The sequence below is a fragment of the Rhinolophus hipposideros genome (assembly GCF_964194185.1).
Source record: "Rhinolophus hipposideros genome assembly, chromosome: 7".
Classification (NCBI taxonomy): Eukaryota; Metazoa; Chordata; class Mammalia; order Chiroptera; family Rhinolophidae; genus Rhinolophus; species Rhinolophus hipposideros.
Window position 1 is genome coordinate 41327446 of NC_138053.1, and position 19138 is coordinate 41346583.

A 19138-nucleotide genomic window follows, 5' to 3' on the forward strand; every position below is an offset into this window, starting at 1 on the left:
GGTAGTGGCTTTTGCATAAAAGAAAGGTCTTTTTGTGCAGGATAAATCTGAGCACTGTGCTGGAGTAGGCCTGGGAGCCCTAAGATGGACGGATGGGGTGGAGATGATTACAGAGAGAAGCAACAGCAAGTGCAGAGGAGGAAGCCACAGCTCTGGGAGTGTCCGAAGAACAAGAAGCCCATGTAGCTGCTGAGGATTGGGGAGAGGCTGGTCAAGGTCAGAGCTTGTGGAGCCCTGTGGGAGCTGTGGCAAAGCGTTTGGCTTTTATCTTACTTATGATGGGAACTACACTCACGGACATTCAGAAATGCAAAGGTCACAATGGTTCCCATGGCAAAATCCACTGGCCCTTTGTCCTCATTCATATTCTTGGACTTCTGAAATGCAAGGCTGATTACTGCCTTTTCTCTTTTGAAACTCTCTTTCCTGGGCTTTAATAAAACTCCTGTTCTCCTACCCCAATGAACACTTTTTTTTGGCCTACTTCTCTTCTTAAACCCCCTAAGTATGGATATCCTTAAAATCCGATCTTTGGTTTCTGCTCTTCAGAAATGCACCCACTCTTGGGGTTTGATGACCTCTCCCTCTCCATTACCTCCAGCACTGACCTTTGTCCTGAGTTTCAGCACATGCTCTTAGTACCAGAAAAATATTTGGACAGTACCTTAAACTTAAAATATTGAGTTCGTCTTCCCCCTACACTAACTAGATTACCTTTCATATATAAGATCTCTATTTCTACCATGGTATGTTATTTTCCCAGACACCAACATTTGAACATGTGGAGTGACTCAGTACCGATTTCTCATTCTGTTCCACCCCTACTATCAAATCCATCATCTAATTCTTCCTTCAAAATGTCCCTTCCTTTCTATTTCTTCTGCCATAATCCAGTTTAGCTCTTTCCCACCTCACTTTTGATTATCTGCAAATTTTGTGATATCCCTTGTTCTTCCTGTTTGTTTTAATTTATTCTTCCACAATATTCATCCTAAAGCATAGTTCTGATTATGCTATTCTCCCTATTTTGCCTCTAGGCTAGAGAATTAAATCCAAACTCCCTATTCAAATATTCAGAGCCCTTTTAAGATGGCTGCACCTATCCTCCTGACTCATTCTTCTGTAATCATGTCCTGACTATGATTCTCTCCACTGCAACCTACTCCCCTTCTGCCCTGCCTGGCTGCGCCCCTTTTTGAACCTTAAGATGCAGTTTAAGTTGCTCAACATCAGCAAGAGTCATTTCATCCCTCCTTGCTCTTGGTAAGATCCTCCTGTTGAAATAAATGGATTCTTAGAACTCCAGGTGATATGTATTACGACACTCATCAATTCTAGAATACAGGTATTCCCGTTTTGGGAAATAGGCCTTTTCCAAAAGGAAGAAGTTTCACTCGTTTGTCTCTTTTTTTGACTGTATTAATAGAAATTTTATATCCCCCACTGTCTTCCCTCAAATTCTTGAGAACCCGGATTATGATTTTTTACACCATTCTGTTCTTTACACCTCTAGCTCTAGGACTTGCACATAAGGGTAGCCCTGAACAGAGTGACTGGAAAAAGTCTAAGTTAGGAAAATATTCAGAAAGGCTGCATCCCCACCAAAAACTTTAGGAGCTTAGGGGAGGAGAGTACACATTTCCTTGTATGAAGGCTTACTAGTAAGCTGCCACAATAAGGGTTTTTCATTAATTCTTTTATAATGCTGTCTCATGAGTCTATGTAATTTTTCCTGGCTCAGTAGGGAGGTTAGTCAAGTTCTCAAGGGAATTTTTGCAGCCTAAATGGATATTTCAATAGTTGAGAGAGGTGCGGAGTGGAGAAAGGGGCCTGGCTTTAATACTGAGGGTGTTTTATGTGGCTGGCAGGGCCACACCCAGTTATTATTCACTTTTTTTATTTTCACAGGGTGTGGCTGCCTCCACTTTTCTTAGGTGAGCCTTTCTATCAACTTTCTTTGCTCTCTTCCAAGAGCGGATAAACTTAAAAAAAGGAGGGTGGGGAAACAATATAGAATTTAATTTTTCAGAAGAGAAAAAAAACTTCATTGACAACCCCACTCTCCATGATACAGGATAAAGGGCCAACAATTAAGAAAACATACAGAATAGTCTGCCCTTAGCTGCAAGCCTGCGGCAATGATTCATGCCGGAACCAATCGTATCGTCACAGGATTTGAAAATCTACCATCAATCAGTAAGAGCATGAATTCCTTTCTAACTCACTGCAAACAGTCCCAGGAAGTGGCGACCAGGTAAGATATGGAAACGACAATTTTAAAAGATTTTGAAGGGATTAGAAGGGGAAGTCAAGCTATCTCTCAACGCACCTCAACCGAGAAGCGCATCAATGAATCTCCACCCGACTACCCCCACCTTTCATTGTGCCCCTTTAATTCCCCTCTACCCTCTCCATCTCCTCCCCAGCCCTCAATTGCTTCCTCTGTTACCTGCTCACTAAGTCTCGGAGGCTTGGGCAAAACTGTGCAGCCGAAGCGCCGGCCGGCAGGGAAGGGGTGCGCACAGAACGCGCCGGCGCCCGGTGCAGTTTCCACCTCTCGAGAAGCGCGCTCCGCCCTCCACGAGGCCTCGGAGCCCAATTCGGAACCCGACCAGTTAGCCCCGCCCACTTCCTAGCTAGGCCCCGCCCGCTAGGCCCCGCCCGCTGGACGAAGAGCTTTTTATCCCTTGGCAGGCGCCGTAGTTGTCCAACCCGCTGGGTCGGACTCCGCGCGGGCTGGAAGTGCGCAGCGCGGCGCGCGGTGGGTGGGCGGATCTGGTGCCTGCGACGGCTAGCTCCCGGCCTCTGCAGTTAGACCCCCCCAGGTTGGGGAAGGGTCGCCTTGTAGGTCTCCAGTGGTCCAAAGCGTTAACGCCTTCCTGTGCTGCGGCGGCAGAGGCTGCGATTCCTCCAGCGCCCGGGGGGCGGGCAGAACAGCCTCTCCTCTCCGCGGACCTGTCGTGGGAGTACAGCGGCCACCACAGGCAGTGTCTAGGTGCCTCCTTCCTCCTAGTTCTACACCCCGCACCCCCCGCACCCCCCGCCCCCTCCCCCTCCCTGCTCTGCGCCACCTCCCTGGCTGCGGGCACACGGCTGCACACCGCCGCAGCGCCAGCAGTCTGGGCAGCCTGCGGGAGGCACACACGCCCACGCTCACCCCTCCTGGCTGCACCTCTTCCCAGCATGTCGGCGCTCGAGTGGTACGCCCACAAGTCCCTGGGCGACGGCATCTTCTGGATTCAGGAACGCTTCTATGAGTCTGGCAACCGTGCCAACATCTGGCTGGTGCGCGGCTCCGAGCAGGACGTGGTGATCGACACGGGCCTGGGGCTGCGCAGCCTTCCGGAATACCTGTACTCCTCCGGCCTCTTGCAGGACGGCGGGGCCAAGGAGGACGCGGCGTGCCGGCCGCTGCTGGCGGTGGCCACCCACGTGCACTTCGACCACTCCGGTGGTCTCTACCAGTTCGACCGGGTGGCCGTGCACCACGCCGAGGCCGAGGCACTGGCTCGCGGGGACAACTTTGAGACCGTGACCTGGTTGTCCGATAGTGAGGTGGTACGGGCGCCCAGCCCCGGCTGGAGGGCCAGGCAATTCCGAGTGCAGGCGGTACAGCCCACCCTCATCCTGCAGGATGGTAATGGGCCCTCACGGGCGCGCGCGCTCTCATTGAGGGAGGGGGTTGGGAAGGAACTGTGCGAGGGATGCATGTTGCAGATGTGCGTGGATGTGAGGGGGCTTGTTTTGCTACAATTCAGAAACACCACTTTTGTTTCTCCCTGCCCTGACACTCGACCAGAGCCAAGACCATCGCAGCCTTCCCTACCTGAGACTAGCTCTGGCACGGTGTAGCAAAGCTGAGTACTCGAATGAAAGCCGGTCCCACCCCCTTGTCCGTTTCCTCTGTGAGGTGTAGTAGTAACGCCGCAGAGACTTGTGACTAGGAATTTCCCATTCTTTTCCCGTACACCTGTCAGACATTTCCAGGCGCTTTTCTAGAGAGAAGACTTTCAAGGAATGACGCCTCAAGGAGAGTGCATGGCATGCTCTCTGCTTTTGCGAACTGCTGCCTTCATCTGCTCGGTGACCGCCAGCAATGAGCAATTTCCACCTGTAGGTTTAGAAAGCCATTAGAGAACAGTGGTTGCCATCTGCTCTTGCGTCTTTATCTTCCAGATAGATTTCTGTTCTTGATGTTGCCTCACCAGAGAAAGAACCAGATAGGGTACATAAAAAGTAGAATATGTCTGAGTCTTACATTATGATAGATATCTGGTCTGGTTGAAAGCAGGGCCTGGGAAAGATTAACACGGAGATTATTGCAGGTGATGGTTAAGTATGTGGATTAATGCATAGGTAGCCCTAGGCCTCTTAGGCCCCATGAAACACAGAGTAGGGTTCAGAAAGAAACTAAAGGAACAAAATACGAGTAGGGCCCCAGTCCTCCGAACACTATGCAGGCACTTAAATAATTGAGCTAATTGGACACAGAATATTTGTCCAAATACACAATATTTGTATATTAATTGACTTTTTTCTTTTTAGAATACTTTCGTTGATTTCATTTTATTCTCTCAATATTTGAAGTGAGGTGGCTGATAGTGACAAAAGCTAGGATTTGAACCAAGGCACAATATATCAAAGCATGCAGATCATACAAAAATCCTACTGTATAACTATATTATGGTAATTCCAAGTAGGACGTGAAAACCCCTTTTCCTACTCTATCTTGAAACCATTTTAATTGCCAATTTAATTTATTAAAATATTCCTCGAAGAGGTAGCAAAATCCAGTTACTGCTATATAATACTCTCACTTTATGACCAACCGATATGACAAATAATGAACTACTTTACGAAAATCAGTTTATCTTACAGGTGAGATTCTGATCACTTGAGATATAAAAAATATAAATCAAGATTCTATATCTCACACCCTATCCAAAGTCTTTTCATTTAAAATTTAAATCTAAGGGTTAAAAAAAAAAAAAAACCTGGTTGAGAGGGGAATCTCATATTACCTAACAATTTGAGATGAAAAAAGTACATTTACATTAAATGTACTTTTAATTACTGTATATCTTGATAGAACTGATACTTTTAGAGGTAAGATTTCCATGCAGTTGACGGGTATTCAGAATAAATTTTTTCTGACATCCAGACCAAGAAATGTTTACGTTATTATTTAAAATATATTTAAATTGTCTATACGAATAAATTACTTTTTGATTCATTTACTTTTTCTCTCTGCCAGCAATAGGAAATCAATGGTGAAACAGTGATAGGAATTGATGTTTCCTAGATGAATAGTCTAAGCAGGCCTGCATATCATACCTGAGATTACACTGCCACTTTGGGAAAGAGCTGGGAATACAATCCAGGTTTCCCAAATCCCAATTGATGCTAGAATTATAGCCTTATAATTATAATTAAAGCATTTTGGAGCTGCAAGGGGCCTGCAAGCTACCTGTTTGGTGCTTTAAGCCTTTGAAGGTATGAAAAGAAAGTTTAATATTTACCAGACACTTTGAAGGTGATAATACTGTGTTAAATCAAACGTTGTTTTTCACCGGGAACTGGATGCCTCACTCTGTCAAGTAGGATCTAATTTCCACTTTTCTCGAGAATATTAATTTCCTTATTGTCTCTTCTGAATGGTGTGGTCTACTAACTTGTTATAATCATAATTCTGATGCCTGGAAGGAGATATAAAATATTTATATTAAAATTCATACACAGTTACACACATACACATCTGCAGCACATACCGAACAGCGTAGAATCTTCTTTGCTTTGGTTAGAACATAGGGGGGGTTGAAGTCATTAAGCTTCACTTAGGTGAATTGATGATTACCTGTGTCAGAGAAGCATAAATATATGTACTGTAACGCAAAAGATGACTTGTAAATGAGGGACAAAGAGGACAAGGAGAAATCATCATCCAATGCATGGTCTTCGATGGAAAACAACTTGTCCTACTACCTGTGAAATAGTATCTTTCTCTAAGAGGATTGTGATAAACCTTACATTGATAGAGCACATTCTTCTTGAATGGGCACACATTTTGCTTATTTTCACAATATTCAAATGATATGAATGAAGTGCAGGCATTTTGGCTCCTATTAGGTATGTTTAAACAGTTTGCCCAGTGTCACCAAGATGATAAAGCAGTGGTTTCAGGTGCACTTGAATCATTTGGGGACGTTAAAAACCAACCAAAAAAATAGATTCCAGAAAAGTAGCAAAATGAACGAACATGTCTAATTTGACTCCCTTCTAATACCCCATTAAGACTACTGTAAAGGGACCATGGTTTGTTCATTTTAAGTATAAATCCACATTGACTGACGAACTGTTTGGGATGCTGGACAACTGACAACTGAGTTTTATCCTATTCCAGCAATGGAAAATCAAGAGCCAATCCAGTTTGCACCGCAGGAGCCTTAAAAGGAATTAGCAGCAGCAGGTACTTTAGTGGGGCAAAGGGAATAGTACTACTAAAATAAATAGTATGCGTTGAAAGCATTTAAGAAACTATTTAAGCTCTAGAACCCTTCTTCCCAAGTTTATGCCCATCCAGTTAGTTTGTTCTCCAGAGAGAGTAAAACAGGTTTCTTGAGAGATGCCACGTGCTGTTGAGCTCAGGTCTTCAGAATGGAAAATAGGAAGAATAAGCGTGTGTATGTGTATTTTCAAAATGAAAAATAGGAGAAATAAGGAGGAATAAGTTGAGAATGTACAGAAGGTGCCAAAAAAATGTGTACACATTTTAGGAAAGGAAAACTATTAAAATTGTAATGATCAATATATACCGATAACTAAAGATGAATACAAGTCGCTTTGATTTCTGCAATGACAAGAGGTGCTCAAAGTGGTTACCCTCAGCGTCCAGACACTTCTGATTACGGCAAACTACTGTTTGAGCAACATTGACCAAAGTGTCCACATGTATACATTTTTTGGCACGCCCGGTATATATGTGTGTGTGTGTGTGTGTGTGTGTGTGTGTGTGTGTATATGTATATATATATATATATATATGTATATATATATTTCCTACTAGTTTCCTGGACAATGAGAGCCAGGCCTTTACCCCCCAAATACGAAATTGGAAGAATCTTATCTGGGATATCTGCCCAGCCATATAGGAAAGACTAAGATGCGATCCCTAAGTAATCCTTGGCTTGATATCTCTACAGTGAATCTTAGGTCTCTAGGCCCCATGCATGTGTTTCAAACAGCCTTTTCATCCCCTACTCTTAAACAGGCAACCAAACATTATGAAAAAATCTGGGGAAATCCTGTAACAAGATCAAATACTAAAACAGCATAAAGCAACTAGAGAGCGGAGGACTATCATTAGTATCACCAGGAGATAACAGAAGCTATTGTATATAAGACATCCAAGAGATAATAGAATGCTTTAAATGTAAGCAACAGACAGAACAACACACGCACACATACGCACGAGTTCCTGGAATTTCAAATGTCAGGAATTAGTAAAAGATCCGGAAGATAATGTTGAAAAGTTGACAAAAAGAGCAGATAGGCAAAATAAAAACTAAGGACCAATAGAGGACCAGTTTAGAAAATCCGACATTGGAATAATAGGAGCATAGATAGAATGAAGAAAGTGAAGGAAAAGAAAGCATACAGATAACTCAAGAAAATACCCCATAGGTAAGGGCTGTAAATTTCCAGATTGAACGAGCCAACAGAGTTCCTAGCACAATGGATGAAAACACATCTAACCCAAGGCAAATTATTGCAAAATTTCAGAACGCTGGGAACCAAGCTTCTAGAAACTTAAACAAAAAAAGGTAATCTATACAGATCATAATGGCTTTGGAGCTAGAAAAGAAGTGCTGTCTTATTTGAATAAAATTGATTTCCAACTTAGAATTCTACATCCAGTCCACTAATAAAGTCTCAAAAAATTTCTCACATGCTGTTATATAGGAATCTACCGAGATATACCTTCAGACTATTTATTCCCTTCAAAACGAGAGTAAACCAAGAAGACATTGAATACAGGAAACAGGAGATCTGATGCAGGAGAAAAAGGAAAAATCAGAATGATGACAAAGTATGATACTCTGACGATGATAATATCCCGGGCAGAGAGGGCTCCCAGTTGGAGCAGTTGAGTCATTACTCTTGGAGGGTGAGAGGATGAGAAATATATACATGTGTGGTGATTGATGGTAGGTGGAGACTGAGGGGTAAAGATCTAAAAATCCTTATATTTCATAGTGGAAGCCAGCAGATAACATCTTCTAAGAAACAAATGGTAATACATGAATGAAATGAGAACAGTTCAATTGGTAAATCGAGAAATGGAGTATAAACATTATTTAGAGATAACTACATTTAGTGAAGGCAACTACCAGGAAAAAAATAGCTAAATCTGTTGAAAGTGGTTGCCTCTTGGGAGCAGAATTGGAGACAGTCAGAATGGGGCAAAGAACTTTCTTATATTTAAGCCTTTCTGTAATATTTTATTTGAAATATGCACATATATTTATTTGACTAAGAATGAAATAAAAATGAAAGATTGGGGATGCCAAGATGAGAAAGGGTATTTGAGAGCCAAGAGAACTCTAGTATGGCTGGAGTCTGGTAACACGTGGGTGAGAGCGAGGGTTTGGGTGGATAGTGTGTGTGTATGTGTATTATATATGGATACATTTCATAGACAGTTCTGGTTCTCATAAGAAAGGTTTTGATGAAATGCTATATATGAGCATTATAAGCATATGGAAAGCATTTATAAAGCCACCGAGTAATGGCAGATGTCATGATATTCAGCCATTATGACCTTATCAATTGCTTATAGTTGGTATCTGTTTTGATAGGTAGGACTTAACTTCTTTTCTGTTGCTAAATATTTTTAGTATCACCTGAATATAACATAAGATTAATAAGACTACACTGATAATTCTCTAGACTTCTTTTTTTAGGATCAAACTTCTGTTATACCCTTCCTTTCTGTACACTTATTAAACAATTGTTCTCCAACAACTCTAGTAAGTCAACTTAGCTATAATTTCTTTATCTTACCTGCTAATCATACAGTAAGTCGCAGTGGTTCCTGATCCCCAGAGACACTGTAAATCTGGAACAATTATCCTGTGAAGGAATCTGGCCACTTATGACTGGAATGCTGGGACATTTGGGAGAGTCTGATCCAAGTGTAATTAAAGACAAGACCAGGACAATCCCTGGTCCCACCCATAGCCCCACTGATCTATTTTGTGTCACTGTAGTTTCATTTTTCTGCAGATTTTCTATAAATGTTATATAATATATAGTATTTTGTGTCTGCTTTCATTTGGCGTGTTTTCGAGATTCATCCATGTGGTTGTATCTATTAATTCATTCCTTTCTATTGCCTAGAAGTAATTGGATATAACATATCTATTTGTCTCTAGAAGGAAATTTGAATCTTTCTAGTTTGGGGCTCTTATGAATAATGCTGCTATGAACATTTGCGTATAAGTATTTGTGTGGATACATGTTTTCATTTCCCTTGGTAGATACCCAGGAATGGAATTCCTGGGTGTTATAATATGTGTATGTTAATTATTTAAGAATATGCCAAACTGTTTTCCAAAACAATGATACCATTTTGCATTCCCATCTGCAGTGTATAAGGGTTCCAGTTTCTCCACATCTTTAGCAACGTGTGACTTTGTCAGTCCTAGAATGATTTTAGCCATTCCAATGAGTGTGTGGTGGTATTTCATTGTAGTTTAATTTGCATTTCCTTAATGATATTGAGCATCTTTTCAGGTACTTATTTGCTTTTCAAATATCTTCTTTGTTAAAGGGTCTATTAAATTTTTTTCGCCTTTTTAAAATTGAATTTTTGTTTTCTTATCATTATGGTGTAAGTGTTCTTTATATTTTCTGAATTCAAGTCCTTTATCAGATATAAAATTTGTAAATATTTTCTCCTAGTTTGTGGCTTGCCTGTCATTTTCTTAATGGTGACTTTTTAAGCAAGAAACTGTATAACTTGAATGAAGTCCATTTAGTCATGTTTTCCTTATGGTTTATGCTTTTTGCGTCATAGATAAGAGCTCTGTGTCTAGCCCAAGATCACAGAGATTTTCTATTATTTTTCTAGAAGCTCTGACATTTAGGTTTATGATCCATTTTGAATTTTTGTTAATATTGTGAAGTAAGGGTTGAGAGCTTCTTTTTGGTTTGTTATTTTTGGTTTTGTTTGCATTTGGCTTTCCAAAGTGCCCCAGTCCAATTTGTTGAAAATATTATCCTTTTACCCACTGAATTACCTTGGTTGACACCTTTGTCCAAACTCCATTGACCATATATATAAGTCTCTTTTTGAACTCTGTTCTCTGCCATTAATTATGTATATCATTTAGCCAGCACCACACTGTCTTGATTATTGTAACTTTATTATAGTTCTTAAAATTAGGTAATGTAAGCCTGTCAATTTTTTAGCTCCTTTTCAAAATTGTTTTGGCTATTCTAGGTCATTTGCATATCCATATAAATTATAGAGTCAGATTTTTAAATTTCTACAAATAAGTATGTCAAGGCTTTGATTGATATGTGGTTGAATCTATAGCTCTACACTGACCATTACAGTAGCCACTAGCCACACGTGACAATTTAAATACAAATTTAAATTAATTAAGATTGATTAAATTTAAATTTTTAGCTCCTTAGTTCCCCTAGTCTTATTTCAAGTGCCATTTGGCCACATGTAGCTAGGGGCTACCATGTTGGTTAGTGTTGATACAGAATATTTTGATAATCTCAGAAAGTTCTATTAGAAATTAGACATTGTAGCTATAGGAAAAAAATGAAACTTAATTACCATCTTAATTTTGAGTCTTCCGGTCAATGGAAACAGAATATCTTTCCTTTTGTTTAGATCTTCTTTAATTTCTCTTGATAGTGTTTTTATAGGTTTCAGTGTACAGATATAACAAAACATCTTTTAGTCTCTGTTTTTGGTGTATCTATAATTTCTATTTTTAATGTAGTGACCTAATTATTTCTTCAGATAATGTACCTCTTTTCTCTAGCAATATTCCTTATTTTGTCTGATATTAATATAGCCACTCTAGTTGTTATAATTAATATATATGGTGTACATAACTTTTCAACCTATTTTTGTCTTTGACCTTATAGTTCTTCTCTTGTAGACTGACTTATATCTTGCTTTCTTAAATATAGTCTGACAATATTTGCCTTTGATTAGAGTGTTTATCCCACTCCTATTTAAGGTAATTATTGATACAGTTGTATTTAGGTCTGCCGTTTTATTTCTGTCTCATTTCTTGTTTATCCCTCTGTTCTTTATTATAATTTTTTATGTTTAACAAATCCTGATTATGGCATCATTTTAATTCCTCTTATCTTTTTAAGTATATTTGAGTTTTTTCTGTGTATGTTTGCACTAGAGATAACACTATGAAACTTTTAACTTATGATGATTTACTTAAGTTAGTATTTATTTAAATCCAATAAAGTAGCAAATTTGTAATCATATGGCTCAATTTCCTCCCACTGTCAAACAACTGAGGAAAAGTATGCCTTTTTAGCCTATTTGCAAGTTAGTAAGTTAGTCTGCCATAGTGTAATGGATTCTGACAGAAGACATGAGGTTCCTGGGTTAGACACTAAGGACAGCTTATTTCTCACAGTACTAGCAGCAGCCAGAGCAGCAGAATTTGTACCAAGTCCTCAAACCTTAATTCTCACAGGGTAACAAAAGAAGGGGCAATAATACAATGCTGTTTACTAGAGCAGCATTCATGAATTGTGTCATCAGGATCCTGGTACCATGTATGTTCTGAAAAATTAAAGTTTTAGGGCCAAATAAATTTGAGAAACTATGTAACCATATCTCCCTGATATATATCCACAATGTACATTAGCATATTAAAAGCTCTAAGAAGCCTTGCAGAAAAGAAAACTTAATTTTTAAAGAAAGAGTATCCAAAATGAGTTGACCACAGTTATTTTTTTTTTCCGTCTTCTCTTTTATGTATAATAACAACCTGCAGAAAGAGTGTTCCACATTACTCACTTTGGCAAACACTGGTCTGGCAGTTGAAATATAGGCAACTTATTTTTAAATCATCATTAAGAAATATGGTATTTTAAAAATAAAAGTAAAATAAGGGTCACCTTCCCAACCTCTTTCAAGCCATTTAGTGTTCTTCTATTCTTTAAGTGATTGAAGTCATGTATGCAACATGTTTACCTGTACACTCTGTTTCCATTTGTAGGGGATGTGATCAATCTTGGTGACAGACAGCTCACTGTTATGCATATGCCTGGTCACTCTAGGGGCAGTATTTGCTTACATGACAAAGACCGAAAGATTCTCTTCAGTGGAGACGTCGTGTATGATGGATCGCTGATTGACTGGCTCCCATACAGCAGGATAAGTGACTATGTTGGAAGCTGTGAACGTCTGATAGAATTAGTAGATAGAGGTCTGGTAGAGAAGGTGCTCCCTGGGCACTTCAATACTTTCGGTGCTGAAAGGCTTTTTCGACTGGCTTCTAACTATATTTCAAAAGCTGGGATATGTCACAAAGTTTCTACTTTTGCCATGCGGTCTCTTGCAAGTTTAGCCCTACGTGTAACAAATTCTAGGACCTCACCCTAGTATCTATACCAATAATCTATTTCCGATTAATTCTATAAATTAATCCAATTCATGTTGTGCTGGTTAAAATGATTAATGGTGAGTATTTCAAAAAGTGCTATCATACTACTGTCGTCTATTAGAGATAAAAGGTTGAGAATGAATAAGTCAAAAAAGAAAGTTCGTAGTTTATTTTTTCTTTCTTCCAAGTAAGAAACCACTTAACTAAGATTATAATTTGCCAAAGCTGTCATCCTTTAATATTTGCTCTATAAATGACATAAAAGTATATGGGGAAGCAAGAAGGCATTTTTCAGTAAGAGGAACACCTGTCCTTGCCTCCTACTTGTCTTATTTTATTTCCTAGGTGACTTAGAAAAAAAGGCATAAAGAGTATTATGTTTATACTCCGAACTTAATATTTTTAGTATATTTTTTAAAGATAAAAGTTCTTTGATTTAAAATACATTGGAACTCGATACAAACATATGAACTAAGATTTAGAATGACAGCTAAAACAATCTATTGTTATGATATGTAAATTTTATGCTTCATTTTATTTATTCTTAATGTAATTATAGCGTACGTTATGTGTTGTGTAATTTTACTTACAAAAAGTACAATGAATTTTGTTTTATTGAAAAGCTTTAAATGTAAATTGCAGAGTACTTCAGTAAAAAGCTATTATATATTGTTTGTTATGTACGTATAATATTATCAATCATAAAAGTGAAATTCAGATGTCTGTAATCTAATTACAAATTGTCAGATTTCTCAAAAGGACACTGTCAGGCAAATCTGAGAATATACACATTGAGAATACTTTTTTATTATATCCTATTTTAATATTAACAGCTATTATAAACAAAATTTTTCATGTGAAATAGCAACTTCAGTATGTCATATTTTATCGTATCCCAACAACTATAGAGATCTACAACACCCTGATAGAAATCATTCTTTTACTTAGCATGACATACGTATGTACCACAGAAGTCCTTTCAAATTAATTGCAAAATGTGTTTTAGATATCAACTTAGAGTGAACTGCCTTTTTAATCCTGATTCACAACACCTATTCCTGTTCAGTATTCTTTGTCTTGAATGAAAAGAAGTCTACATTTGTAAAGTTATAGGAAAGATTATACCACTATTTAGTAAAATGTTTTGGTTTGGTGCTCTTAATAATTTATTTTAAAAACCTTTTGGAATATTTCATAAAGGTTTTTAAAAAAAATTTCAATGCCTTTTTAATTATTGACATGCCAAAAACCAAACTGGGGTAGCTTTGGAAATCAGATTTTTAGTCTTAGGAAGGTCCAGCAATTGATTTCTGAAAAAGTTATGAAACTTTTCCTGCCCTACACCCACCCAGGTTCTTTAGTCTTTAATTAATTCTACACACGTGCTCATACACACAATCACATACATACTTGCACAGCATTGTGCTCAACACTGTGGAAGCTTAAAAAGTCAAAAGAGACTACATTCTAGCTGGAAGTAGAAGACAAACAAAACATGAATAATATTATATGCAGGTTGAAGTTAATACAAATAACACGTGAATCAGGGACATAAATGGAGGGATGTGAAGTTTGGTCAGGGAAAGGTTCCAGGAAGAGGGGTTTTTGGAAGGATGATTTGTTAGGTGGTCGGGGTAGGAAACAAAAAGATCCAAGAATAGGAATGGAAGCATTGCTGTCTAGTGTAGGCTATTCCCTGTGTCAGTTTAAATTTAATTTTCAGGAATCTTAGATCTTCTAAACACCAAGTATTTAGCATGAGAAAGATGGGTTTGTGATTTTGTATAGAAGAATCATCCTAATGACAGACAAGCTGTACTGCCACATGCTACCAAATGAACCTTAACTTAAAATCAGCAAGGAGGCCATGATTGTTCAAGTGTAGAATATCATGGGAGTTTCTCTACGATAGTCATTCAAGGCAGGAGGTCTGTTTCAGTTGATAGTGCAACATCAAGAATATAAATTTGGTTCAGGGCAACTACAAACAATCACTTAATGAGCCTTAAATATAGCCATTATTTTTATATCAGTAGCACAAAATAAAACCAAAAGTCCTTAACCATGGACCATTTTTATCATACTTTAGGCCTTTTTTTTTAGGCACTCATTTTTATTGAGAAATATTTAAACCTGATGAAGATTTTTCTTATTTCTTAAAAGAATAATTTTTCAAAACACATTGATTTTATTTTTAAATTTCCCAATTTTTTTTTAATTTTTCAAATCGTACCAAAACATGAGACTGTGATATTTGACTATTGCTTCAATATGAATAAATTGGGGAAAGGATCTATCATTCATTTAGTGCCCATGCTATGAATTTTAAAATGTGCTTTATTTAATTTAATCCTGGCCCCAGTGCAAAGAAGTAATTGACCAGCCTAATATTATACAACTTTGGACACAGCTGGTAATTGAACATAGGTCTGTCTGCCTCTCAAACTGTGCTCTTTCTCTTATACCTGCATAATAACATAAAATTGGCAAAGTATATTTTTACTTTTCAAGATGCCACATGTGCCAAGAAAAAATCAAGTGATGTTAAAGCATAATAATAACATATTTTAAAAAAAAGCTTTAAAACTATGTATTTTCACCCTGACAGTGACCCTTGTTGTAATTTATGGTGTTGTTGTTGGTTTTTTTTTTGGTTTTGTTTTGTATTTTTAGAAATAATAGTATGTAAGTATAATTCAAAATTGACAAAATGTAAGACATTTAGAAATAATTTTTATTATTTATATTGTTAACTTAATCTTTGGAAATTCATTTTCCTTATTTGGTGTTTCCTTTTAACTGAGAAGTCTTAAACAAAAACCTTGTATGCTACCCTGATATAGTTGAGTAAATGATTATGTGTAGTTGTTCTTATATGGATAGTAATATGAATGTGACATGCACAAGTTGTCCCTTATAATTTTCAGATAAGTGTAAGTAAATATTTGTGTGATAAATATTAAAGTGGATGGACATTTTGTTTCAATCTGTAATTGGTATTTTTTATGATGTTAACCAGTTGCCATTTAAATTCTTGCAAGGATATTTCCTATATGAAATGCACCTTTGAAAAACTTGTAATAAGATATCAAATCCATGGACAAGAATAGAGAATCCAGTAACCAAAAAATACCCATATACAAGGTCAGATAATTAGTTCGGAACTCATCCTAGAAAAAGTGTTACATGCCTCATTGCTGAATATCACTGAAATTATCACTTTCAAAGTACTCCGCTTGGGAAGCTATGCACCGATGCCAGCACCTAGTCCACCCTTCAAAGCAATTTAGGAACTCTTTTTCTGGAATGGCCATTAGAGCTGTCGTCGTATTACTTTCGATGTCCTGAATGTCATCAAAATGTCTTCTTTTCAATATTTCCTTTATCTTCGGGTAAAGAAAGACGTCATTGGGGGCCAGATCAGGTGAGTAGGGAGGGTGTTCCAATACAGTTACTTGTTTACTGGCTACAAACTCCCTAACAGACAGTGGCATGTGAGCTGGTGCATTGTCGTGATACAAGAGCCATGAATTGTTGGCGAAAAGCTCAGGTTGTCTAACTTTTTCACGCAGCCTTTTCAGCACTTCCAAATAGTAAACTTGTTTTGTTTTGTTTTGTTTTGTTTTTTTGTTTTTTAATTTTATTGGGGGACAGTGTGTTTTTTCCACGGCTCATCAGCTCCAAGTCGTTATCCTTCAGTCTAGTTGTGGAGGCCACAGCCCACTGGCCCATGTGGGAACCAAATCAGCAACCCTGTTGTTCAGAGCTCACACTCCAACCAACTGAGCCACCCGGCCGCCCCAGTAAACTTGGTTTTAACTGTCCAATTGGTACAAATTCATAATAAATAAGAATCTCTCTGATATCAAAAAAGGTTAGCAACATCAATGCAACATGTTCAAGAACTTAATTGTCCAACCTCGTAAGCTTTAATAGTTAATAAATATCACATTTCAAATTTATGGATAAAGATAGACTATTCAATATAGATCCCAATTGTTGATGTGGGAAATAAGGCCACTGCCATCATACAAATAAATTCCAAATGGATTAAAGACTTAATTAAGTGTGAAAAACAGAATCACGTGTATTAGAACAAAATTTAAATCATGTTTAAGACGTTAGGATAGGGAAGATCTTTATATAGAAACAAAGATCAAAATTCTATTAAAATTTAAAATGTCTTAGAACGCAGATGCCATAAAGTTAAAAAGAGAGAGAAATTAGTAGAAAATACAACTTGTATAACAAAAAATATTTTTTAAACAAATATAAAGAATGCCTACAAATCAATAAGAAAAAGGTAAACTATAGGGAAGGAAAGACCTTTTCTCTACCCTCTTACGTTCTGTGGCTGGTCCTGAGAATTAAACTTACAAAAGATAAACAGCAGCAAAGCATTCAAAAAATTTTTAAATATTAATATTTTTACATGTACATGGAGATGTTCATATATAAGAAATGAAAATCCAAAGAAGTAGATAGGCTTGAGAGCCCATATACAATTTTAACAAAGAACAATAAATTGTAAAGACTGACATGACAGGAAAAAGGTTTTGGGCTTAGGGTTAGTAAATTGTGGGAAAATGACGAGGAAATATATGGGGGAACTAATTAAACACAGGGTTATTTTAGTAGGTTTGTTTATGCAGATTAATCTTGGTGTTGAATCCTCATCTCCAGTGATAAGAATGTTCTCTCCTTCCTGGTATAGGGAAGGCAACTTTCTCATGGGACATTTTATGTCCTGCATTAGGTAGAAAGCGGGAGGTCAGAGAGCCCTGTATTTGCTTTTTCTCAGATGACTTCCGCTCAATCTACTGCCAAATCAATCAATATGCCAAAATGGGATATTTGGGGATGGTGAGTTCCCATCCCCTTCACTACCTATTAGAAAAATGAGTAAATTATATGAATAGGCTATTCATAGAAGAGGAACTACAAAGGGCCAATAAACATAAAATTATGATGAACCTCAGTAGTAATCAGGGAAATACAAATTTTAGTAATGAGTTAGTTTAACCAGACTGGGAAATCTTGAGAACATGGAATGTTGGTAGGGGTAAGTGGATATTTTCATGCTGTGCTGCTATGACTATAAAGTGCTACAGCCATTTGAGGGGACAATTTAGTAATGTGATTTGACACTTTATGATTTGGGGCTAAGAATGGAGGTTGAGCACACACCTTGACTTCTGCTCTTTTCTGAATCTCAGTAAAATAAGAGAAAAGGCATTTTTAAAAAATGTCATGAATTCACAAGAACAGCAAGAATGGTAAAGGAGACAGCAGCATCAACACTTTGGACACTGGAAAGCTGATAGATAACTGAAAACTGATTTGGCAAATCCAAGAAAGCTGAAAACTGGAATAAGGAAAGCCAAGAAACAATCTTATTACCACACAATCTCCTTTCTCTCCCCAAAAGGCTTAGAAATTGATAGTACTAGGTACTCTACTGGGGTGAAAGTCTTTTTGATTCAAATTCTGTTTATGATTTAGACTACCAAATCCCTTCCTAATTCTACATTACTAAGCAATATCCTGTCCCCTCCTGGGGAAGATGGGAGGCTAATTTAGATTTACCATGAAATTAAGTACTCTTTAGCTTTCAGAGCCCAGCCTTACCGGGGTCCAAGAAAACAAAGTTACTTTTTAGTTTTTCTCTCAAAGCTCCTAAACGGCATAAATTTTAGGCCCCACAAAACTGGGATCAACTCCAGAGGAGGGTTATGGAGGATTATTATGTGGGGCATGTAAAACAGGATCTTTATTCAGAGGAAACCAGACCTTGTTAATCTTTAGTCCTATATTTAAAAAAGAGAGACTTAGCAAAGGTTTATGTACAGCAAAAGATTGTATACTAAATGTTCACACTCCCAGATGGCTCCAACCTAGCTCAAAGAGTGCTGGCAACTAGGATTTTACCCTCAGGCAGGAGACTGAAAAACCCTTTTCTTATGATACTGAATCTGGAGTTCCCAAGAAAATGGTTCAGTGAGATTGCCGTACATTGCAGCCTCTAATTGCTGAGCCTCCCTTCCTTGCCACTCACATATGGAGCTCTAAAACCTTCCCTTCTTACGTTTATATACACTACACGTCAGCATCTTAGGGAAAAACCAAAATAATAAATGAAAATAACTGGAAAAATTACTTAAAGCAGTAAGAGAATTTAACAAAGTAGTAGGATGTAAAATTAACATTAAAAATCTAGAGTCTTCACCAAAGCAGATATACAGATGGCAAATAAGCATATGAAAAGATGTTCCACATCATATGTCACCAGGAAAATACAAATTAAAACAACAATGAGATAACATTACAAACCTGTTAGAATGGCCAAAATCCAGGACACAGACAACACCAAATGCTGACAAGCCTGTGGAGCTACAGGAACTCTCAGTCATTGCCGGTGGGGAAACGCAAAACGGTACTGCCACTTTGGAAGACAATTGACAGATTCTTATAAAACTAAACAT

The 19138-nt window shown here is 37.9% G+C and overlaps 2 protein-coding genes across 5 annotated transcripts in view; one reads left to right on the forward strand and one right to left on the reverse strand.

Annotated features, from left to right (window-relative positions):
- Nucleotides 1-3244, reverse strand: part of POLR3G (RNA polymerase III subunit G) — a 36820-nt gene extending 33576 nt beyond the window's left edge. For 3 of the 4 annotated variants that reach the window (XR_013993599.1, XM_081052968.1, XM_081052966.1), the window contains exon 1: nt 2450-2541. The gene's annotated coding sequence lies outside the window, so the exon portion shown is untranslated. Of the gene's footprint in view, nt 1-2449; nt 2542-3172 lie in introns of those variants that run through there. The other variant, XM_081052967.1, reaches the window with a different exon arrangement.
- On the forward strand, nt 2732-15642 carry MBLAC2 (metallo-beta-lactamase domain containing 2). Its single transcript, XM_081052965.1, has 2 exons — nt 2732-3637; nt 12270-15642. The coding sequence occupies exons 1-2, from the start codon at nt 3184-3186 to the stop codon at nt 12653-12655; spliced, it is 840 nt and encodes a 279-aa protein (XP_080909091.1). The 5' UTR covers nt 2732-3183; the 3' UTR covers nt 12656-15642.
- Nucleotides 15643-19138: the final 3496 nt, after the last annotated feature.